General features: G+C 44.7%; 1 protein-coding gene across 2 annotated transcripts in view; it reads right to left on the bottom strand.

Annotated features, from left to right (window-relative positions):
- The window catches only part of SAMSN1 (SAM domain, SH3 domain and nuclear localization signals 1), a 388340-nt gene that overhangs the window by 328763 nt on the left and 34449 nt on the right, over window positions 1-25128 (bottom strand). Inside the window, exon 2 of one of the 2 annotated variants that reach the window (XM_085623046.1) lies at window positions 20599-20730. In XM_085623046.1, coding sequence (XP_085479172.1) covers window positions 20599-20730 — 132 coding nt within the window. Of the gene's footprint in view, window positions 1-20598; window positions 20731-25128 lie in introns of those variants that run through there. The other variant, XM_085623045.1, reaches the window with a different exon arrangement.

A 25128-nucleotide genomic window follows, 5' to 3' on the forward strand; every position in this document is an offset into this window, starting at 1 on the left:
GACTTACAGTTGGTCATTCTGCCACTTACCCACTACTGCGCTGCTACCTCTACTCTTATTCTGCTCTTTTCAGGAAAACAATGCTGCCCTTTGTCTAAGTGGTACAAAGTCGGGGCACACACCCAGTGCTGCTGTCTTTTGCCCAAGACCTCCAATATCAGGGGGCATTAGCAAGGCGGCTACTTCTTTCCCAATAGTTGAATCCCACGATGCACTGGCCGGGCATGTAACAGCGTTTCAGCTTTTCACCCATTCTCCTTACCCACCCTAAGGACAATACGAAGTGCTAGTGACAATTGCTTTAGTCCTACAGTCTGAGGCAGGGAAATAGTCTGTGTCGTAGTCTCTTGCCCCATTTCTGGAGTTTTCTCCTTTTGGGGCCTTTTTGTGCACACAGGCGCCTATCTTTGCAGCATGTTTATGATCGGGTGCTACAGTGGTTCTCTTCCAAAATGGCGAGCGCAGAGATTTAAGGAATATTCTTAATGGACCAATACCTGAAATTGTCCTCGAATTATAAGAGTACTAGTGGGAGACGGGAATACGCCTAATTAAACAGTGATTACACCAGTTAAGCGTAAGATGTAAGAAGTATCAGGAATATATCCGTGGTACATTGGAGTACTGTAGGAGCTATTCCCCAAATTGCACATGTGCAATTCCCTGGGGTCTTTTTTAATACAACTGACTTTGCTGTAAGTGCCTACAGTCTGTCTACACTAGAAGTATGCCAATGGTTGACACAAAGGACGATGCAACATACATGTGATGCCTCAGGTTTACCTTGGCAACTTCATACTTGTTAGAAAACAATAACACACTCATCATGTACTATTTTGCTATTCCGACTCCATATTGTACGATGATTATGTAACTAGTGAAAATACATACATGTTAAACCGTTGAAACATGTACAAGACTTTAGCTGACTAGTGGTCACCCCCAACTATATTTAGACCTATGAGGGAGTGCTTGTAGGTGTTGCAGTTGGGATGGTTGGACATAAAACAAAATGAAAAATGTCAACAACCTGGGTGATGAAATATGGCTTAATAAGTGATTAGGATCCTGCTAAGCAGTATTTGTGAAATTAACACTTGCTCTCTTGTAAAGGTCAGCTGTTTGAAGAGTCAGCACCTTTTCAGATCAATTCAATGTCTTTCTTGCACTGTTACACTCTCCCACCAGCTGTGGCTCCTCCGCAAGGACGGAGGAGCATCACCTCACTGGCCCACAGCCGAAAAATAAAACAATATTTTACTATTGTTATTTTTCGGCTGCTGGCTGAGAGCCAGCATGTGTAGGGAGGGGTGGGACCGGGCCATGGGAGGGGGAAGGAGGAGTGTTGTGCACTTCCAAGTGCGCATGTCTGTTTGGCCGCCCATCCCAGGTCAGCCAAGCAGACACGTGCACTTAGGTTTCTCTAACCCAGCTGTACTGTATAGCCGGGTTAGAAAAAGGCACAGACTCCCTGTGTCTGTGCGGAGCATAAAACCAGCCTGCTCAGGCCAATCCCCACAATACTTTCATGGTATGAGAGAAGCGTCTGGATTCGATGGGTAGTCTGTTGTCCCAGGGACCTCTGGGAGCAGTAGAACGGAGGAGCACTGAAGTGTGAGGTAGCCGCTGGAACAGGCAAGTTTTGATTTTAGTTTTATTCAACCCCCCCTCCTGCTCCCCGTCCAGCACTCCTGTTGCCCTGCCACCCCGCCACTCCGTACAGGCAGTAGCCATGACTGTCTCCCACCATTGATACAGATCTATTAGTATAAATTCATCTTTCATAAAAGTCGTATCATTTTCTTTGAACCTCAGGTATCCAAGTTGTTGCAAGTAAAAATCTAAGAATCAGCTCCCCTGCCACATAGAAATTATGTTTATTATTTCTCCGTACAGCTATATCATGGCTGGGGTTGCAAACACACAGGGCCAGAGTTAACATTTTTTCACACAACGCAATGCAGCAAGACCATTTGCTGCACTGTGTGAAAGGGAGAGGGCAGGAATGTGCCATATCTATCAATAGCACATTCCTGTCCTTTGCCTGCACTGCCCCACAATCTGCAGCTTAGCGCCAACGCAGGCACCCTTGTGCCACGGAACAAGGGTGCCTGCGTTACAGGTAGGATTGTTTTTGTACAGGACGGGACAACTTCCTACACAAACACAATCCTTAGAGGCATTCACACTTAGACAGACAAAACAATAAGGAAAAAGAAAGATATTTCCCACGTTGCACCTCTGGTGGGAAGGCATATAATTCCGATGCACTCCCAGGTCTACCAGTGTTGGCAAATCTGGGAATGCTTCAGAATACATGGGGAACCCCCATACTCCACCCATGTAACGCCTCCACCATGCAGAGTAATGCAAGCCAGCGACTTGCTCTTCTTTGCTTTACTCCAGATTTACCAAGCCACGCAGGGCCAGGCAAGGTGGTCTTGCATGGCTTGGTAAATCTCATTCTATGTTTTGCATCGTCATGCTTAATCGTGAGCAGCACAAGGGCAACGCAACACCTTAATTTATCTGGCTCTAAACGTCTGACTAAACTAATCACGCTGGATCCAAGTCACAACACACCTGTACACCCAGACCTGTATCTTTTCACCTTAGTGTGTGTGTAAATTTATGAATTGTGGAACTCTCAAAGAATTCCAGGACTCCCTGGGAGCCCTGACTTTATTGTCATTCCAGAAGTACTGACATGCAAAAGAAGTCCCATGTGCTTAAATGCATATCATGTAAAAGCACACATATACTAATGCCTACAAAAATGCTTTTGCACTTCCTAGCTTTTTTAGCTTTTCCTCTATACTGGGAAAACATTTCCCAACAATCTCTTTTAAAGTGTCCCACCTGGTGGCACTTGAAGCACGTCCCCATCTTGGACATGGAAAAACTTCCTGGCCTTCCCTTCTCCCGATGCTCCATTCCGAATACAACATTACCATTACGATGATTTCTGGGCCCTGCTCTAGACCTGTGAAAATTGCACTGGCCCTTACCCTCTAGTTTGGGACCAGCCTGTGGAGAGTTCTTCTCACCCTTTGGCTTAGAACTGTGTTGATCCAGTCCTTTGAGAACCCTGTTAGCTAACGACTTGTCAGACAAACACTGCAAGTTTTGTTGGATTCATTTCTGTCACATCAGACAGGTATTGCCTAAATTGATAGATCACTCCTCATTAAGTCGCTCTGTTACCATCATCTGGTTAAGGGACTGAAAATCCTTGGCCACCATCCCTCTTACCCACTAATTCCAATAATGCAATAAACCATGAATCCAGGTTTCAAACGAAACACCGTCTATTCCCCAGTGATGGAATCTCAGCAGGTATTGAGCTAGTTTCAGCCCAAACTGCCTAATGAGAGGTTACTTCATTCACTAATAGACCACCTGGTGTGCCACAGATATTCTCCCAATGATGGCTGTCCCTTCCAATTGCATGCACCCCATTATGGCAGCTGCCTTAGAAACCTCATCTGAGGCCTGCACCTTACAAGCGACTTCAAATTTCACAACCCATGCCAAAATATCCTGACCTTCCACATACACATGATCTTTTGAAACCATGGCCACAACCTGGCCTGAACTAGATGTAGAGCCACTTATCCCAGATGAAGTTTTCATTACTGCCATCCTGAATTTCTCTTTCTAAAGGGCTATCTTTTCCCTTTCAACCCCTCTTTTCTTTTCCTTCTGTTTCTCATGCCACTCTCTCAATTTCTCCTCCTTTTCTCTCAGTTTCCCCTTTCTCTCCCTCTTGTAATTTCACTTCCTGGTCCCATTCCTCCTGATCTCCCTCCTCTTGTTCCTGGTGAGCTATTCTTAGCTTCTCCCTCTCGAAATCTCTGGCTTTCTCATCTTCCATAGGCTTAGCTTTCTATAGTGTCAACTGCAAGCTCATGGTCTCTGCGAGACCCAACCCGCCCAAGGGATATTCTCCTGGAAGTGGTGACAGTGGTACCCTAGAAATTCGAGGTGGTGTACACACCCGAGACAAAAGGAGGTGAGTGTCTTGGTGGAAATCTAGAAATGCTTTAGGGGGCACAATTAGGGTGACCAACTGTCCGTAAATTTCACGGACCGTCCGTAATTTGGATCTCACGTCCGTTGTCCGTGACGATCCCTTTTACGGACGCCTTTTGTCCGTAATTTTGGACTTTGGGGAACATCACTGTTCCCCTGCCAGAAGCATCAGCTCCCTGATGGGGCCACCTCGCACTCTCCCTGGGAGCACAAGAGCAGCCCCCCCACCCATTGTCATTCTGTCTGTGACTGATTGCCACATACAGATGACAATAGCACAGTCTGGGCTCTTACTGCATGAGGTGGGCCTCTTCCAGTCGGTCTAGGGCAGGGCAATCAGTCAGGTGGAAGACATTAACAAAGACACCCATGCTGCTAGGTGACAATCCAGTTCATGAAAAGGTGGTGAAACAAGTTTAAAAAAAGGGTTATGGGTCTTTCACTGTCTCATTTTAAAACTGACTTATTTTCACTCTTATATTCAACAAAGCCATGGTTGCTGCTTTTTTTTATTTTATGCAACTTGTAACCATTGACAAAGCCAGTAGTTCTGACTTGTAGGTGTAACACTACTTGTTGTGTTATATATCTGGATGCAATGAAAGATGCAGCAAATTACCAGTCGGGCAGCACACTATGCTAAGCACAGATTTTTAGCTTAGGTGTTTTATGCCATGCCCTTAATTACATCGAACACCCCCTTTGGAGAGACCCCCCAGTTTTTTCATCCCTCTTAAAAGCCCTGGAAACAACACCATGTTACAGTGGCACTGTGCATCATGCATGACTCTTGACTTCCACTTTTTCGGATTTCCTATGTACAGGGGCATAGTGAACCCTCCCCCGCCCCACCCCTTGCTTTAGGAACTACAGCAGCGGTGAAGTCCTTGATGGGCCTCTTCTGTCTGCAACTCGGCAGACAAAGGCTCAGCTCATAATTAATGTGAAAAGGTGTGTAAGTAAAGGGATGGCTGGATGGATTAATGAAAGGGTGAATGGATGGATAATGAGAGCAAGGATGGACGGATGAGTGAGTGGAAAGATGGATGAGAGCAAAGGTAAATAGATGGATGTATGGGTGGAAGGGTAACTGGATGAGTAAAGGGATGGATGAATGAGTGAAAGGATAGATGGATGAGTGAAAGGGTGGAGGACAGGTGAGTGAATGGGTGGCTGGATGAGTGAACTGATGGATGGATTGATGAATTGATAAGTGAAAGGGTGAATGGATGGATGGATGAGTGAAAGGGTGGATGTAAGGCTGGATGAGGGAGTGAAAGGGTGGATGGATGAGAGAAAGGATGGATGGATGAGTGAAGTAGTGAAAGGGTGGATGGATGAGAGAAAGGATGGATGGATGAGTGAAGGTGTGAAGGGGTGGATGGATGAGTGAAAGGTTGGATGGATGAGTGAAAGGGTGGATGACAGGCGAGTGAATGGGTGGATGGATGAGTGAACTGATGGATGGATTGATGAATTGATATCTGAAAGGGTGAATGAATGGATGGGATTAAGGGTGGATGTAAGGCTGGATGAGTGAGTAAAAGGGTGGATGGATGAGAGAAAGGATTGATGAGTGAAGGAGTGTAAGGGTGGATGGATGAGAGAGGATGGCTGGATGAGTGGAGGAGTGAAAGGGTGGATGGATGAGAGAAAGGATGGATAGATGAGGGAAAGGATGGATGAGTGATATGGTCAATGGATGAATTCATGAATGGATAAGTAGATGGATGGGTGGATGTAAGGATGGATAGCTAAATGAAAGAGGGATGGAGCGAGAAAGGGAGGATGGATAGATGGATGACTGAAAGGGTCGAAGGATGAGTGACTGGGTGGATGAATGAGTAAGTGAAAGGATGGCTGGATGGGTGAAATGGTAGATGGCTTGATGGATGAGTGAATGGATGGATGAGAGGAAGAGTGGATGGATGAGTGTACGGATGGATAAGGTGAAAGGATGAATGGAGGGATGGATGAGTGAAAGGGTGGATGAAGGGATGGATGAGTGAAATGATGGATGGATGGAAGGATAGATGATAGATAGGTTGGCAAATGGTTGAATATTGATATATATGGGCACACAGATGGAAGGACAGAATGAATGGTGAAAGAATGATTACACCTTGTAACCCCCATTATCTTAAGTACATTTCCTATAGATTGACTTTCACATTTATATGAGTCATTGTCTCTATATAATATATGTGTGATGTAACGCACTCCAACACTCTGTCCTACTTACTTGGGATGAGTAGCCCTATAAAATAAATTAAATACACATGAAAGAAGGTCTATGTGAAGAGGAGGGTCACAATTGGAGGGTGGTAGCAAGGCCTGACTGGCCGGACCGGGCATTGGGCGTTTCCCTGGGAGGCTGGAAAGGTGGGGGGGGGCATGTTTGTTACCACAAAAAGACCTGCACATTTGCTCAAAGCTGCGTGCGTACTAAAAAACCATGAAGTGCACAATTGTCTCAACCTAATATAAACTTCTTTTCACTTGTACTTAAGTGGTTGTCTATTTACTTGCTTATATTCTATTGTGCGACCTCTTCTGATGTGTCTGTAAAACTTACCTTTTGTCCTGAATTTTGACCTCCTGTCCTGAATTTTTGTCCTGAATTTTGACCCTTTGTCCTGAACTTGTGCACTCACCATCCTGAATTTGCACCCATGACAGTTGGTCACCCTAGGCACAATGGGGTGTGTCTGGGCTAGATCTGTGCTAAGAGGATCCGCTTGCAATAATCCACAGCACTCGCTTCCTGGGTTTCTACTATGGTTCCCTCCCCAGTATCATTTACAGCCTCATACCTTTCACCCAGTGTGGATGGCGATTGTCAGGAGCAAATTTGTGACCCAATCCCGGCAGCAAATGTGCCAGGGAGAGGTTTGTTTAGTCCCACAAACTCATGCATTGGTTTCCACCAAATTCCCAAAGAATTCCTATCAAAGAATGCCCATTGTCCGCTGATTGAAGCACATTTACTGCAACATAATATATCAACATACTGATGAAATATTATGTGTGGGTGTAAATGGATTTAGAGCACAAATTTATATTTTTGCATTCCAAAGGTGAAAGTGAAATTTGGAGTAATAAATCAAGTTACTTGCACCTCTAATTTGATTTTAATTTGGCAAATACATCTATGAAGCCTAATTTGTTGAAGGGTCTTGTCCACAAACAACTTACAAACATAGGGGCAGATTTACAAGCCCCTTGCGCCACTTTTGCGTCACTTTTCCCATGTTAAAAGTGACGCAAAAGTGGCGCAGGGGGCTTGTAAATCTGCCCCATAATGTCCAAATATTTTAAATTTCAATTATTGTTGTGTGTGATATCCTGATATTTTTTATTTATTATTTTCACAGCCTGGACCAAATTGTAAAGGGGTTGCTTTACATGGAACACAAACACCAATGGAAGTAATACATTGAAATAAGGAAATACTTAATACTGCCTTACACAATGGAATGCTAGAAAAATAAGTTCAGATGAGATGTCAGGCTGCCTTTGAGGCCTTTATTGATTTTCCTCTGCATGTAAATGGGCAGACAGGCATACTCTGAGGCAGAAAATTCCAGCCTTTAATATTCCCAAAGGTATTCTAACCCTGGTGATTGAACTGCATATTGCAACTTCTTATGGGTGACACAAGATGTCTCTTCTTGTATTCCAACTGACAATGGGTTATCTTTTATCTCCTCTTCTCTTTCCCCTATATTTACATGACTTTCCCAAAAATGTAGTCATTAAATGTACAACTCCTCCATCAATAAGAGGACAACACTTTGGATTGCTGATTTATGCATTAGCAAGTCGAAGGCGGTGATCATCTTGAAAAGGGGTTCCTTAAAACAGCGATCCATTACAAGATTTATAGACATGCATGCACATATGTCTTGATTCATGCATTGGCATTGACAAAGCCAATTACACTGCCATTTAAAGGTGAGGCCTATCGAGTTTGGCAATGCATGCGTGTAAATAAGACACCTTCATATTGGCCACTCTTTTGTGACCCTAGGGTCAGAATAACTCTTTTTTATTCCAAGAACCTGTGTAATTGGCAGAATATCTTATTATGGCCACTCTCTTTTAAACAGACCTTTTTCTTCATATTACATTTTTTTCACATCTTTGTATGAATAATGTAACCTCATTATCCTTGCTGAGTGAATACCAATCAGTTGTGTCACTGCTGCAGGTAGTAATGTAGTATGAAATAAATCATGTGAGGTTGGAATGTGTGAAAAACTTCGGAAATAATTATGCTAATTGACTAAATCAAGTACTTAAATGTGCCATCTATCTATCTCTGTATTATTTAGTTTTTATGTATATTTTAGAAACTGGGAGGCTTGCGCTGCTGGAGTATCACTGTTTTTGATGCTACGGTGGTGAGGCCTCTGTGTCAAATCTTTGGGGCGACACAAAGCCCCCCTGCGTGGCTTTGCATTATCTCATAGATATGGAGTAAGGCAAGGCAGCACAAAGCACTTGCTTTGCCTTACTCTGCGTCAAGGAGGCTTTCCATGGGCGTTGCGGTGGGTGTTTCCACGCAACACCCCTTGATTTTGACGCTGACCCAGTTTATAAAATCATGAGCAGGTGTAACGAGGTGAATTATTTTCATTTCTCCTTGTTTTTTCCTTTTTCCATGTGTGCTGCATTCTGTAGCACACATCGAACGGGAAAACGCCTCTCTTGACTGTTTTTTGTGCAGGATAGTGCCCCTTCCTGCACAAAAACGATCACAACAATGCAGACACCCTTGCACCATGGAGCAAGGGTGCTGCGGTTGGCCCAAGGCAGCCAAAACGTTGCAGCACAGTGGGAAAGGACAGGTGTGTGCCGTATGTCGTTGATACGGTGCATTCCTGCTCTTTCCTTTTGACGTAGGGCAGGGCAGCGAAGTGACTTGCCGCACTGCCCTGCCCCAAGAGCTCGTCAATGAGGCGCTAACATTCTACTATTTGATTTTCTGACCACGTGTTGTCAGCAATAAAATTACTGTTTGTGTCCAACTGTCAACACTACTAACAGATAGGTGCAATTACCATGATGTTACTACTTGTTTTTAATGAAATTACCTGCAGTATCCTGAAAGTGTATCCTTGCTCCATTTCTATTTCATAATTCATTCCACGTGCCAGCACACAGAGATGAATTCATGAGATAACAATGTGTGTATAGGTCAAGATCCACTCCTTCTAGGTCAATTATACCCTTGGTGTAACATTCGCTATGTGTATCGCTCTCTGTTGCTCGTTGGAGAAAACATCTTGTCGTTTCTGCTTCAAGTTAAGCGGTTAGGAGAAGGCTAAGGCGTCGATTCACCAAAATGCCTGGGGCATCGGAAGTAACATCACATGTTTTGATCCCAATGACATCACAGCAAATGAAGTCATATGACTTTTGACACACTGTCATCCTCCCCTCAGCTGTTTGTGAACTGTATACAGGCGCGTAGCTAGGGGGGGGCGGTGGGGGCGTACCGCCCCAGGTGGCTCTATATTTAGGGCGGCGGCCTTTATAATTTATTTAGGGACACAGTGTCCCTAAATAAATTATAAAGTCCTCCGCAACGGCGTGCGCGGCCGGGCGGCCCAGTTTGAGTGCAGCAAGCAGCGCACTGCGCGCACTGACCTTGGTTGTAGTGCTGAGTGCGCCAGTGCGTCAGCGCCTGCTGCTGCAATTGCCACCATAATGATTGAGACCGTAAATCTGCCCGCGCGGCGCCGCCCGCGTATACTGGTCGCATCCTAGCCTGCTGCCTGCTCCAGGGCCGTCAATCTTGGAGAGCGCGCGCCAGCACTACCAATGACGGCCCTGGGCTACATTTTTGCCCGGCCCTCGCGATGAGAACGTAGCGGTGACGCGTCACGCGCTTCACCACTACGCACTATTGTGAGGACCTTGTGGCCTGGGGCAGTCTGCTCTGCTGCGTCCGTGGATAATTCGTTTTGGTGCAGTAGTAGGTAAGAGAATGTGTTTCTTTTCTTTTTAAAAATATGCGCGCAGGCCCAGCAGGACACGTACTTCGTGTGCGCTTCATTTAAATAGTTTTTATCATTATCATGGCCGATGCAGGACAACAATAAGACAATAAAAGATGCCCCAATAACGCTGGTGATTAATGATCCGCTGGAGAGCAATTATTTGTCTGTTAGTAATTTTTAAATGCAGATGAACTGTATTTTGTGTGGAAGCTCAGTGGGTTGCTGCCTTTGCCACAGAGATCCTTGTTTTACTTGCAGTTCAGAAGTTACAATCCAAACATAGGACAGTGACCAATGAACTGTCACCAAAGAGCTGCATAAAAATATGAATGGTATAGATTTGTTTTGTGATATAGTTAGAACTTCCTCAGTCTTTCATCATTCTAATGTTGCTAAAATGAGTATGTTTGGGCAGAGATACATTTTTATCAGTAAAGCTGACCCCCATGGAATACTCTTTTAAATCCTAAGGTTGTGTTTCCCCAGACCAAACCCTCTCAAAATATACTGCCCACCAGTATGGATGACATGTGATTTCTACACCTTGTAATCCTCATTGGTTTATGTGACATTCCCTGTAGACTGATTTACATACTTGTATGATTCATTGTCTCTGTATAATGTGTTCGTGGTGTAAAGTGCTGACACACTACACTGATATGAGTAGCGCTAAACAACAAATGCATATGAGAGAGGGGCTACGGAGCGATGAGGGGCACTGGTGGAGGGTGGCAGTGAGGGAATCTGAGGAGGAGGTAGTTGGAGGGGCTGTGGAGCGATGAGGTGCTCTGGTGGAGGGTGACTGCAGGGCTCGAGTCGGGGTACCAGGCGGGTGGATGGCGTCCCCTCACTTATTTTAACGGGAGCTCGATTACTGGAGCAAATGGAGCCATACATTTACTCTTTGGCCTCTCTGGGGCGAGATCGGAGCTCATTCAGAACGCTGCTCACGCGCTGGCTTCTCTGATGCAATGGCATCTAAGGGGTGAGCGAGGGGAGGCAATGAGTCTGATGGTGCAAGCCACCTTTCGTGACATCACTTGCTGTTGTGACGTCAGCGTCCCCCCACTTCTTTTTTTAGGACTTGTGCCCTGGGTGACAGTGAGGGAATCCGAGGAAGAGGTCATGGTGTGGAGGGGGAGCTAGGGTGAGATGAGGAGCACTGGTGGAGGGTGGTAGTGAGGGAGTCTGAGGAGGAAGTCATGAGGGGGAGAGGCTACAGAGAGATAAGGGGCACTGGTGGATGGTGGCAGTGAGGGAGTCCAAGGAGGAGGTCATGAGGGGGAGGGGCTATGGGGAGATGAGGGGCACTTGTGGCGTGAGGCAATCTGATGAGGAGGTCACTAGGGGGGCCATGGAGGGATGAGGGGCACTGTTGGAAGGTGGTAGTAAAGGTATTTACGGAGAAAGAGGTTATTAGTGTGGCGCCAAAAAAGACTTTCGCATCAGCGCTAAAGCCGGCCATGTCATGGCCTTTCTGTTTTTGTTTATTTAATTAGCAGTCGGGTCATAAGGGCTACTGTAGAACATACTTTAAAGTGCGTGCTAATTATATTTACTGCTATATTCAATGTTTTAAGTTTGAAGGTGATTTTACTAATGTTTTTACCGGGAAAAAGCAAAGTGGAGCCCGATGGTGCCTGATATGGGGCTGGGGCCCAAGGTCCGCTGTGAGATAAGGTGCACTGGAGAGAGGAGTAGTGGATAATCAAGCCTGTAAGGGAGAGCGTTGCCGAGTCCGGGGTCAGGTGGAGGTAGTAATGAAGAGGGATTCTCCCTGAAGGCTCGCACAGAGGGAGCCTGTAAGGGAGTGCGATGCAGAGTCCGGAGTCAGGTAGAGGTAGTAATGAAGAGGGATTCTCCCTGAAGGCTCGCACAGAGGGAGCCTGTAAGGGAGTGCGTTGCAGAGTCCGGGGTCAGGTGGAGGTAGTAATGAAGAGGGATCCTCCATGAAGGCTCGAACAGATGGAGCCTGAGTAGTATTACTTGCCTGATACGCCCACCTCAGAAACCTCCTCTTCCCATCAAAGGAACATTACATGGAAAGTGATAATATTTAGAAAGAGATTTGGAAAAGAGTGAGTTTTACTGGTTCTTATAAGACTAAGAAGAGATAAAGGAGGGCCCTGAAGCAGGCCTGCCCAGACATATATGCGACAAATCGAGCCCGCAGTGGCCCACCCAAATACACCCTTGGCCCACCCAAACAAAAATTCCTGGAGCCGGGCCTGATGTGTGGCAAGAATATTTGTGCATGTTTGTTGTGTGGCATTGCTCTGTGGTGGTGACTGTTTTTAAGCTGCCTCATCCGTGTCATGTATGTGCATGTAAGTTGCATGATCAAGGTAACTATTAGCGGCGATACTACATGTCTCTCGGACCTCTTTGAAGTGCATGCCCTCCCCCCTCCCCCCACCCCCCGGGGGGGGGGGGGGGGTCAATCTGAGGGATAGCCCCGGGCGCCACATGGTCTAGCTACGCCACTGACTGTATAACTTTTATATAATCTGTCACATCTTTCTCACCTGTTGCTGACGTTTTCTCGCCCCTCCTGTCTATCTTAAGTATGTTTTCTTTCACAAATCTCTTTATAATACGTCTTCTCTTCTCTCATCTGACTTTCTCACCTGTTCTGTTTTTTTTCAGTCTATGTCACCTTCCTGCCACCCCTCCTACTCCCCTTTCTGTTCATTTTCACCTGTCTCTGTCACAGTATTATTGGTGTCTCTCATCCCTCTTTGTCTCTCTCAAACACACATCCTTCTGTCTTTGTCTCCTCATCTCTCACCCTTCTTTCTGTAGTGTATTCTTCCTTTCGTTATTCTACCCTCATTTCGCCTCGAAGCCTTTACCCCCTCTCACTCTCTTTCGCTCTCCTTCTTTCCCATGGATTTCTTTCTTACTCCCTCCACAAGGTCAGGGGCAGCAGGAGACATGGAGACGATCTACACCACGTGCAACAATAAATTATTTTTTTCCAAGTTAGCTACTGTCCTCTGAGGTCAGGTCAGCTGAGACCTCTGGCGACCCCTAAATGACATCCATGAGGGAAAGCATGCATATTGGAGATGCTTAATTTGCTGGACTTGACCCGATGCTTGGCTGGGTGGGACTACATCCCCCAGCATCACCTTGGGCCTCTGTTGAAGGTGAGGCCGTCTGTAGCTGCACGCTTTAAAACAGCACTTAAAAGCGCTCTACAACTCCTGCAGAGCGGGGCGCAGAATACCGGGCCCGTCTGCACAGGCCCGTGACCCGGCCAAGGCTGGGCTGGGCCACCCCTTTTTGGCTTCCAACTATTTTTATTTTCATCACCGTTTGCAAAGGTAAGATCTGATGGATAAAAGAAAGTCTGCAATGCTGTCCTCAAAGGATCGCCCATTAACTGCCACCCTTACTAACCACCTCATGAATGTCATTGGGTTAATTAGCTCTGAAATTGAATGTGTTGAAGAGAGTCTGGGAGCTACCAAAAAAGCCCTTTTAAAAACCCAGTAAGAGAGTACTGTGGATGCTATGGCAGCCTCTCATACTGCCTGTACCAATGCAAGTAATGACATAATTTCTGATCTTCCAAATTCTTGCGTCTTTCATGGCAGTCTTGCAATTGACATTAGCAACTCACAGAATGACTGTATTGGAAGCACAAACCTGCCTAGAAATGCGAAGAATAACGACAGACAAAGTGTCACACGCCCAAAAAAGCTTGCAAGCACCAGTAAAGCCACAGTGAGGACAGACCCTATTGTAGACATCACGAGTAACCATGGAAAGGGTTCCCTGGAGAGGAACCAACATGTACCCTACTTATTAACTCCTTGAGGCTGCACTAACCAAAATTATTGAGCCAGTGCTTGCTGTCTATAAGAGCATAGACTCTTCATTGAAAGTTTTAGCCAAACAAGGGAACTTCAAGGCAGCTGGTATAGACTGAGGATCAGCTGATGTTACATAATCGCAAAGATCTCTGCATGCCATCACATCCAGAATAGGGTCAAATGTGGCTCAAGCAAATGGACAAGGGGCCATAAGACACATCTTGGTGCCATTAATATATTGTGAAACAATCCCACATCAGCAAGCACCCTCCTGATGGCTGACTGATGAGCAAATATTCCTCATACAACAGAAGTTGGTCATTCCAGGCCAATTAGAATTGTTTATCTAATTCCAAAGCAGAGTTCAGTCCTACCGCCGAAGCCCAGCTCTAAATCTCAATGGGGCCGAGCACAACCACCATTTAGAGAACAAAGTTGTTCATTTCTTGACTAAATCATCAGAGAAATATAGATGCAAAACCATGTTCAGTAATATAAACAATATAAACAATGTGCAACGGGTCCACTGAGTCGGATACAGTCCCAAAGAGGAGCTAGGCGACTGTGTGTTTATGAACTTTAGGAGCTAACATGTTGTGGGGACTCTGCTGGAAAGGCTGACCATAGCCCGTCCCTTCCATATATGCATCATGGCAGTACCATTGGGATATTTTTGTAGACCCACTAGCATAAGCTCACCTAAATTTCTAATTTATGATGCAACTACACAAAGTCTTTTACTATACCAACACATAACTGATTTACACCTCTGGAGCAAGTCGATTGGCTGTTAAATATAGGGTCACCAGTTTCCCTTGCTCTATCCGGAAGCTTGAACCCTCACTGGATATTGAAGGGTGGACTATAGGGCCGGACTGGCTACCTGGCATTTTGGTGTGCTGCCAAGCTGGGGGCTGATTTCGTTGATGGGGACATGCGTGTGCTTAGAACCATTCGTTTCGCTTTGTTTATTTAGAAGCACACGCAGGTCCCCATCAACAAAATCAGCCCCTACCGCAGTGAAATCAGCCCCCAGCTTGGCAGCACACCAAAACGCCCGGTAGCCAGTCCGGCCCGGGTGGTCTATGCCTGAACCTGAGTGTTTGGTAACATGGTAACAACCCCTCTGCACCTCTGCTTTAGCACATCTAGAAGTTTGAGCCTTCACTGTGAAATGGAAGGATGGCCTATGCCTGAGCAGGAGAATTTGGTAACAGCCCCTCTGAACCCCAGCTTTAACACAAGAGAGATGACGGAGCACTGGGCCAAAGAATGCAGAGGCCAGCTTCTTAGGTGGTTGAACGAACACAGCTGTCGATTATACTAAAAATGTCACAAGTACTCATTCTGACCTATTTACAGCCATTCCTGTGCAATTTATAGAACCTAAATCTGATTTTAAATACATGTTTTGAAATGTGGATGGCCTCTCCAGTAAGGTGAAGAATGCTGAATGGTCTGAAACAATGAAGACCTTTGACATTGTTTGCCTACAAGAGACCTGGGTTTCTGGCGTAGTCCATGCAGATGGGTTTCTTTCCATTCACACCCGAGCCGCAAATTCAATGGGGGACACCATAGAGGTGCACTGGCGTAGCAAGGGGAGGCGGGGAGCGGTCCATCCCAAGCTGCACATGTTTTGGGGGCAGTCCCCCCCACTCTTACATGCGTTTGCCAGAAAAACAGGGCGGCAAAGACAGGAACCGCCACGTGTGGCAAAGTGCGTACTTACGCCTTTGTAGAGGTGGCTTGTTCACTCTGATTTCCACCACAAGGTACAAGAGAATTCATAAAACGTATCTTGGTTCCTCCTATTTTCAAATTGTTATTCTCCTACACAAACTCAAGGAAATGCTTTTTATTGTTAATTTTTACAATCACAATTTTAATTCTGGCAATACAGATGTATCGGTCTGTATTTAGCAGTCTCTCAGTAAGATTATATCCAAGCCAAGTATTGACTTTACTGGGATCTGGGGAGGGGACTTATTGTAGGTTGTGTCCAGTTTCTAAGCATTCTGTGTGTCGGGTGTAGGGATGCGATACTGAGGATGATTGTCATTTTGAGCACAGCCCATGCAGAGATATGTTTGACTCCATCTTAACCAAGTATTCCCTTTTTCTCGCTATAGATCTTGCAGTTCACTCTGTAATTGGTTATGTTACTTACATGGGAAGAGGCACGGAGACTTTAATCTACGTTATTGCACTTTCCCAGCAACACAAGTTCCGGGCCACCAATTCTTCAATATTGCATAATTGCCTGAGTGATCTTTACCCTCTAGCAGTCTCTTTTGATGTGGGTAATGAGAAGCAGCGTGACACACTTGCCATTATGCCAATAGCTTTTAAAAGAAAAAAGGGCATTTTACATAAATGTGCTTTGGTGGACACAGAGGCAGGTTGAAAGGCCTAATAGAGCGATGCAGGGAGCAGGTCATGACGTGCTTGTACAATGAACAAGGTCCTGTTTATGTGCTACAGGCCTTTGCTAGAATCAGTAACTCTGTTGCTGACATCTTGAAACTGGGTGTAAGGTAAGGAATCCCAAGCCGCAAAGGTGGTTTGATAGGCAATGTTCTAAGGTCACACTGTTAGATTAGGCCCACTAATGCTTTCGCAATGTTGTATCTCAGTTAGCATTCGCTACACCATTTTCTTTGTAGGCGCCATTTTAGGATGTTCGAAACTGATCCCGTCCATTTCTGACAAATGGCCTTTGCTAAGTTATGATTCTGAAATGTTAGGTTTTGTTTCAGCAATGAGTAAACTGTTCATGTCAGTGCATAGCTTTCTCACTAGATAGAGGCCCTCTCACACTTGTCTGGTGGCAGTCCCAGGTTGAAACGACCTTGGATTGTGCTAGGTTGTGTAAGATACGAGAACTGAAACCTTTTTTTTGTATTTCACTGTCCAGCTGCATCTGCCTGGAAAATTTCACTGTGGGTGTGTCTTTGCCAAGTTATGAAATGTAGATAATGTATCTTTATGCTTGCAGTTTTTTAGTTCCCTCTATAGCACTCTCATTGACTGTGCAGATGGGGCTCCACTCTGAGTGTATATGAATAAATAGTTATTGGTTCATATTCTGCACTTCATTTGGTACCGAAGGAGGAGAGGTGGTCATCAGTGACCCGGGTGGCCCTAGCGGGTCACTTCCTTCAACACACTGAACTTATCACGGTTCTAAAGCTGGCCCCATGAGATATGGGGGTGGTGAGGGAATGTAGACAGCATTATAAACATGCAATTATACTTAAGATGCTGATATTAGACTAGTAGCCTCGTGTAAACTGCACGAAGCCAGTGTTATGAATTACTTCTGTCTTTTTGGAAGATGGTTAATGCCCCCTATTTTGGAGACACTCACAATCCCCCCATCTACGTCACCATTTTACCGTCTATATGGGATGAGCACTTCTCTCATGTATATGGTAATGACTCTGAGTATGAGAGTACCCTTGATACTATACCTTTTAAACCTCCTGGGGATGGGACGGAGCTAGCACCCCCCACTTTAAAAGAAGTCAAACACGCCATAGAACAGAGCACCAGAAACAAGGCTCCCGGCCCGATGGAGTGCCTGTGGATCTATTTATTAATAACATTGAATTATGGGCACCAATATTAACTAATAACTAATATGCTGGGATGTGATAGTGTGGCCTGTCCTCCTAAATCATGGTCGAAATCTACTATAGGTTCCATATTTAAAAAGGATGACAGGCCAGTTCTACGCTGCTACCACCCCAACTTATTGATCGACTTGACAAGTAAAGTTATGGGTAGGTTCTTGCTGAATTGACTAGAAACCTGGGTCACTGAGAAGGATTGCTGATCTAAGGTCCGGTATGGATTTAGACATGGTCTGGGCAATCAATGCCTCAATCTTCAACTCGTTATTGACATATGTACGGTGGCAAAGAAGGTCTGTCTCCATTTAACCTTTATGGACCCCACCACAGCCTTTGACTGGGTGAATCAAGGGGAACTATGGCAAAAACATTCTAGAAATGGACATGGCACTGGTCCATTGTCTGGCTCAGTTATGTGAAGGTGTAACTGGTCGCATAAGATATGGGGCCAATGGGGAATGCATCGCTCCCATTATAAGGAAGTATGGTGTGAGGCAAGGCTGTGTGTTAACCCCATTCTTGTTTTGCTTACATATCAATGACTTAGACACATGGCTTAACACCGGAGAGGTAGATATAACCAGGGCGGGCGCCAGGAAGCTCCCTACACTGTTTTATGCAGACATTTGCGTCCTAATGGCAACAACGGGTGTGCACATTCAGAAGCTTTTGAATACATTTGCATTAGGTATGGATGAAGTGGGTCATAGGACAAATCATGCCAAATCACATGTGATGGTAGTTGACGATACAAGTTCTAGCCTCAGATCACGTTACATTAATGATAAACTTTCTTTTGTCACAACTTTTACCTATTTAGGCATTCCATTTAACCATAAAGGCACATGGTCGCATCTAATAAAGGTTAGGAAATCTCGGTTCAACCAAACTATCGGGGCCCTTTTTTAGATTTGCAGGGAAGTTGGGCTCCAAACCTATGGACGCAATGATTAATATCTATGAGGTACACTGCCGCTCCCCTGTCACACACAGACCTGGAGTCTGGGGAAATTGTGACTCCTGAAACTTACAGGTTAAAGAAAATGTGTTCCTGTGAAGGCTTTTGGCTGTTCCAAACAGCCTCCCTATATTTCTCTGTCTTACAGAGCTAGGCCTATGGAGCCTAGAAGACCATATCCAACTAGCCCCGCTCATGCTGTGGCTCTCAATTTGGACTAAACATGAAACCCTACTTAATCAAGAAATAATAAATGATTGATTGTGCCTTGACCATGCACACAGCATTCCATGACTGGTATACATTAAAGAAGAGAGTTGATTGTTTCTACAACCTGCAGAATATCTCCACTGTCCCCAGACATAAGCTCAAAGATTTATTTAGCCTTACCTGAAAGACGTAGAGAAGTCTTGGTGACTGGAAAGAAGAGGGTGTCCAGTTATCTCCCTTTAGTAACCATGAGCTCTGTGGAGCCCTACCTCCTATTTCCACTCCAACACGCCCAAACATTTTACCTGGTGAGGTTTGAGTTTAACCTAGCCCTCTTTTTAGTCTCATATCCCAGTAATGCACACTCTGACTCCGCCCATGTATTGTGCCCCTTTGACTCATGTTCAGAGCAGTCTCTGCTGCACCTTTTCTTTTTATGTAAGCTGTACGATGCGCCTAGGAAACACATTCTAATCCCGTTGTTAAGATTTGTTATTATTATTAGATGCAGACCTGCCCTGTTTTACTTACAGCTTTTGCAAACTAAATATATATGTCTGATGATCGATAATTGTATTTTTGCCGCCGTAATATCGAGGACACTGCTGGGGGAATAGTATTTTGAGCCCTCTTTTTATCCCTTCAGTCACTTTTGCACAAGGTACTTCTTAATCTGATCATTGGCCTATCTGGTTATTTTGAATGTATATATCTGCACAAGATCTGTTGCGATGGAATGGCCGCGAGACGATTATGGTAAAATGAGCTCTTTCCTCATTCTTTCAGTCACTTTTGCACAATGCACTTTTCAACCAGACCATGACTGGGATAGTTGAGTCTACGGATATTCACTACTAGCTGGTTTGAGTTGGGCATTTTTATGCTTCATTTTTTAGGATGGTGCTTTCTGTATCATTGAGATCTTATGTGGATATGTTATTTTAATAAAACTCAATGCCGTGATGTATTGTGTTGATAATTTTGCATAGATTATTGCTAGCTGCTCATTTTAACAGGGCCAAACACCGTGATTTACTGCCATGATGTTTTTACAGTGAGCATTCTTTTATGGTATTTTTACCGAATAAAAATTATTTTGATTTTGTGGATGCTTCAAAATCACATATGTGGTGCAGCTACGTTGCATTCTCACACTGGTCGCAGGTGTAGGTGTGAGCAAATTTGGGCCATTTTCGTTACTATCTGCTAAGTTTTCAGTTCGACTTGAACGTTTTAGCGTGTTTCTTTTGCATTTTTCATGCCTAGGTTTTTACATACACTTTGCACTTTTGGGCCTTGCATATGTTTCACGCTTATGCAATTTGTGGGGTTTTTGTTCACGCAAATAGCAACTTGGTGATTTCAGACTGATGAGTCTCCGACATAGTTAGGAAAGTCTAGTTTTAAATGTCATTCTAAAATTACTGTTTTTTTGTTGTTGTTGCAGTTTTATGTAGCGCGCTGTCCCCGAAGGTATTATAGCGCTTTACAGGAGTTACAGATGGACACATTCATTTTTAGGCGCGGGAAGTTTAAGTGATTTGCCCAGAATCACAGGATGCTTGAGCCTCTCACCAGACTCGAACCTGGTACCCCGGTTTCAAAGTCGGCCGCTCCAGCCGTTAAGCCACATTTTCGTTCCCCAAATCAAACATATGTATTTTGGAGTGTGTAGAATTGTACTGTGCAGCTGGAAGCCGTGCATTTCACTGTGCACTGATCTGTATTGTTCTTGTTTGTAAAGGAAGATCTCCTCTTCATATGGTTGGATAATTTAACTCCCAGAAAGCTCTAACGGTGTTTTCACAGTTGTTTGTGTAATTATTTAAATGACAATATATTCAATATAGTTCACACCCATATAGGAATAGTTTCCCCCACATTTTCAATCCAGTGCAACATATGGAGCATCACATTTTTTTTAACACATTTTCACTTACAAATGATATCGATCTGTCAGGTGGAACGAATTTCATCAGGGTGTTAAATTGGCTTCTAGCATCTCTACAAAGGCTCTCCTTGGGATCCTGAGCTTCCTGGACACGTTCATACAGGCTATCCATGGAGCCTTCCTGCAGAAACAAAAGCAAAAGAACACTTTTTACGTGGACTAATGGACTGGGAAAGCTATATGATTGTATCACAGAACTACCAACGAATAGCAGAGCCACTAGTTGTATCATAAATGTAACTTTTCCTCAAAACTTTATATGGGCCCAAAAACATATTTAAGACAGTTTCCGCTCTCCTTGTTGTAAGGACATTTCTGTGAGTTTGAGGAGAACATTAACACGCACGTTCAAGCAGCTGTAGTATTTGCGTATGTCAAGACATGCATCTGCAAGATTAAAATAAACTTCTGTAAATTGACAGGAGGATATTATATCAAATTTACAAAAAGTTCTTCGATTTTAAATCTATTTGAGAGTTCTGCCTCACGGAAGATTATTTTCTTTTTTTTGGTATAGTATGATTTGGTGCTTGATATATAAGCTGGAATCGGTACCAGTGTGCACTTGCACAATCTACAAATACTCAAAGGCAAATGAGCTCCTACTCCCTGAAAATATATAGTTTATGATTTATGCTATCATATAAGCTGTGCTGCTGGAATAGCTACTGTCAGAAATTGGGTTGGTGGTTGACTGGGGTGTGAGCCCTGGTCAAGCAGCAACCACAGTCCTTGTCAGCGTGAGGCACAAGCCAACCCCAAATTAACATTTGCTTAAACCTCTGGTAGCTTGGCACAGAGAGGTCAGGCTTAACTTAGCGGCAATGTGTAAAGTATTTGTGCAACATTTCAAACAGCACAAAAGTGAGTAACACCACTCAAAAAGATTTTAGTGAACATAGTGCTAAAGAGCTCAAAGCGCCAACTGTGGTATCTGGTCGCAACAGACCAGGACAAAGTCACAAGTTTGGGCCGACCATGATGGAGCATAGTCCGGCTACAGGGACGTAGTTAGGCCTGCTGGACAAGGTACCTTAAATCCTGGTTTGCGGAGCGTTGCAAGGGTCCGTGTCAAAGGTGCATTGTGCATCCAAAGCGATGCGTTGGTTTCAAGATGTGGTGAGGCAGCAAAGCGAGGGCCCGCATCATTAGCGAGGATCCAATTGATGGGGTTAGTGATGTGAAGTTTGGCATTGAGGATGCGTTGGTTCCGAAGAGCTGTGAGGCTGAGATGCAGAGGCTGCCGGCTATGAAGGATGCAAGGACCTGTACTGAGAATGCGTTGTGCAATGGAGGTTCCAAAGGCTTTGGAGATCATGGAGGTGATGCAGGCGTTTGTGATAGGTCCAATCCATGCAGCAGCGGCGATCTGCCGGTTCTGCTCGGGTTGCGCCGCGCAGCAGAGGAGATGCGTTGGTTCTGCTGTATTCACAAGCAACTTAGGCCCTCTTCTAAGGGTCAAGGGCTGAGGGGGCTCCATTTGGCAGAATGGACTTGCAGATGGCTGAGTCCAGGTGCAAGGTTGTTGGAAGTCGGTTGTGTCCCTGAGGCTACAGATCAGGAGGCCAGCCAACTAGCCCTTGGAGTAACTCTGGGTTGTAAGTGCTGGTTTCTGAGGTGCACTATTGATACCCCGTTGTTCCTTTTTGCAGTGGGAAGAAGCTTCCAGAGCATGCCTTTGAGGTGCACAGGTGCCCTGCCTTCCTTGCCCTGGCTCCAGACTAACTATAGGGGGTATGCAGCTCTTTGTTTGGAGACAGGATGAAGCCAATTCAAGTGTAAGTGAGGCTGGGCCCAGCTTCTCCCTCCCATTCTGCCAGTGATGGTCAATCCAGTCACACCTAAGCTCCCCATTATGTTTGGCTGTTTAGGAAGAATACTCAAAACCCAACTGTCACCCACAACCAGTCATGTCATGTAATGGCAAAAGCAAAAAAATGGCAACTACTAAAGTGGCATTTTCAGAATTGTAATTTCAAATTCAAATTCATCATAAGATAGGATTTTACTTATGAAATGTAATAAGGTAACTCTAATGTTATTTGTGGTAGAGGTAGGCCTTGCGGTAGTGAAAAACAAATTTAAGAGTTTTTTATTACCCGGAAGTGTAAACTTAAAAGTAAATGTCCAACTTTTTCAGTACGTTGCACACCTGCCCTCTCGGCTGTCCCAGGCCCATCCCAGGGATGACTTATATGTATTCAAAAGGAAGGTTTGGCACTTGCAAAAGGTTTACTTTGCCAGGTCAAGATGGCAGTTTCAAACTGCACACACGCACACACGCTGCAGTGGCAGGCCTGAAACTTGTTTAAAGTGCTACTTATGTGGGTGGCACAATCAGTGCTGCAGGCCCACTAGTAGCATTTAATTTACAGGCCCTGAGCACAGGTGGTGCCAATTTATTAGGCCCTTACAAATAAATTAAATATGCCAACTGGGTATTAGCCAATCAAAAATGCTTTAAGGAGAGAGCACAAGCACTTTAGCACTGGTTGGCAGTGGTAAAGTGTGCAGAGTCCTAAGGCCAGCAAATACGAAGTCAGCAAAAACATGATGTCTGAAGGCAAAAGGTTAGGGGGAAAACCACTCCAAGAATGCCAGGTCTAACAGCTACCCATACATGCCATTCCTTAAGTTGACCACTGTAGTGGTTGTTGGAAATATTTCCACAGTGGATGTGATGTTCAGTGGCAGCATTGAACTAATGTACTAGTGTTTTGTAACTATCATGGTGTACCAAACAAACGAGTGTTGAAAATGCTGTGCAGTTGTGTCTTTTAAAGTACATGTTCTTCAAAACATAAAGGCTAAATGGTATGTTTTTCTGATTTATAGAAAGTATTTCATTTATTTTTTATAAAACAAATTATTACATTTGTCAGAATGGGTCTTTACATGTGTAACAAAAACACAAACAATCATGAAAAACAATACTTTGAGGGGTAACCCCAGTTGGAAACACTTAGGTGCACACATGCAAATGCAATAATCAATTCACCCCCTTAGAGATGGGACAATGTCCGATCCCTAGGGAGAGAGATACAAGAAAGAAAAAATGAAAAAGAAACAGGAGAAAAAGGAAGGATATAAAGACAGATAGAGGCTGATCAAGCCCTTAAAGTCGAATTGATCTAAAAGATTAATTGCAGTTACATTTGAAGATTATTCCATAAATCCCAATGGAACCCCAACCAGCAGCCGCGGCCCGTGAAGGGAGTTCCGTGGGGCAGAGAGGCGGGGCGGGGGAGGGGCAGGGTGGGGGATACTAAAAACTGGAATATGGATAATTGGAGGTAAGTAAACAATTAAATAAATAAAACGAATTTCGTAGCGCGCTCTGCATTGCATTTTGCGATGCAGCGCGCACTACAAAATTCGTTTTATTTATTTAATTGTTTACTTACCTCCAATTATCCATACTCCGGTTTTTAGTACCCCCACCCTGCCCCTCCCCCGCCCCGTCTTTCCGCCCCGCGGAACTCCCTCCACGGGCCGCGGCTGCCAACCAGATTCTGTCAAACTTCCTAAGTGAGCAAATACCCCTTACTTTGGAAAGACCAAGTTCAGACTCATACATCTGCCAAATGTTAGCCCACCACTCTGTTGCCCGTGGCGGGACTGAAGACACCCAGGGTCTAGTGACAAAGTCTGGCTGAGACAATAATTATAGACAACAGCCAACTCAGACCAAAGTCATTTTCCATTATGTACCCCATCATCATCTTCTTGGGTGTAAATTGTGTTTCAACCACAGCATGCTGTTGTCAGTTGACTCACCCCTGTCCAAAACTCCTGTAGAGCAGGGCATGTAACACACATGTTAAGGATGTCAACAGCAAGACAGCTGTACTTAGGGCAGTTAGTTTTATCACCGTGAAAATTTGCACCCACCACATAATTTTCTCTGGTGTATAATACAACATACAAATGGTCTTAAATTGTTGTAACTTGAGCTTAACAGAGTACACTGACCCCTCCACTGTCTCTATAGCTCTGTATAATTTCGATGGTACAATCTCACAGGAGAGCATCTTGCTCCGCTCAGCAGCTAGAAGTGGGCCATCATCCATCCTGAGCTCGCAGAACCCAAGATAAATTGTGCTAATTAGGGATTTCCTGCTAGCTCTATGCATGCATGTCATGATGTTAGAGCCTACCAAATCGATGAGAGCCTTGCATCTGGACAGAAAGTAGTTCCTCAACTGCCGGTTTTCAAAAAACAAATGTGGGGAGTATAGTATGAAGCTTGAAGCCCAGTAAACAAGTCAAACCCATTCAGATCATACAGCTGCCCCACAGTTTCCACCCCTAATCGGGACCAGGCCCTACAGATAAAGCCATGAAATCCCTAAGAAAATGCAGGTTTATCCCATTACGGCGTGTTGCAATTTATTAACAGTAGAAAAAAGTTAGCACATCTCTCCCGCCAGATAACAATATTATCCTTAATGAACTTGAATCTAATCCGCTTATAGTAATTAGGGTTCTCTAACCTATAGAAGAAAAGCCTACAATCTGA

This window comes from Triturus cristatus, chromosome 8 (assembly GCF_964204655.1).
Source record: "Triturus cristatus chromosome 8, aTriCri1.1, whole genome shotgun sequence".
Taxonomy (NCBI): domain Eukaryota; kingdom Metazoa; phylum Chordata; class Amphibia; order Caudata; family Salamandridae; genus Triturus; species Triturus cristatus.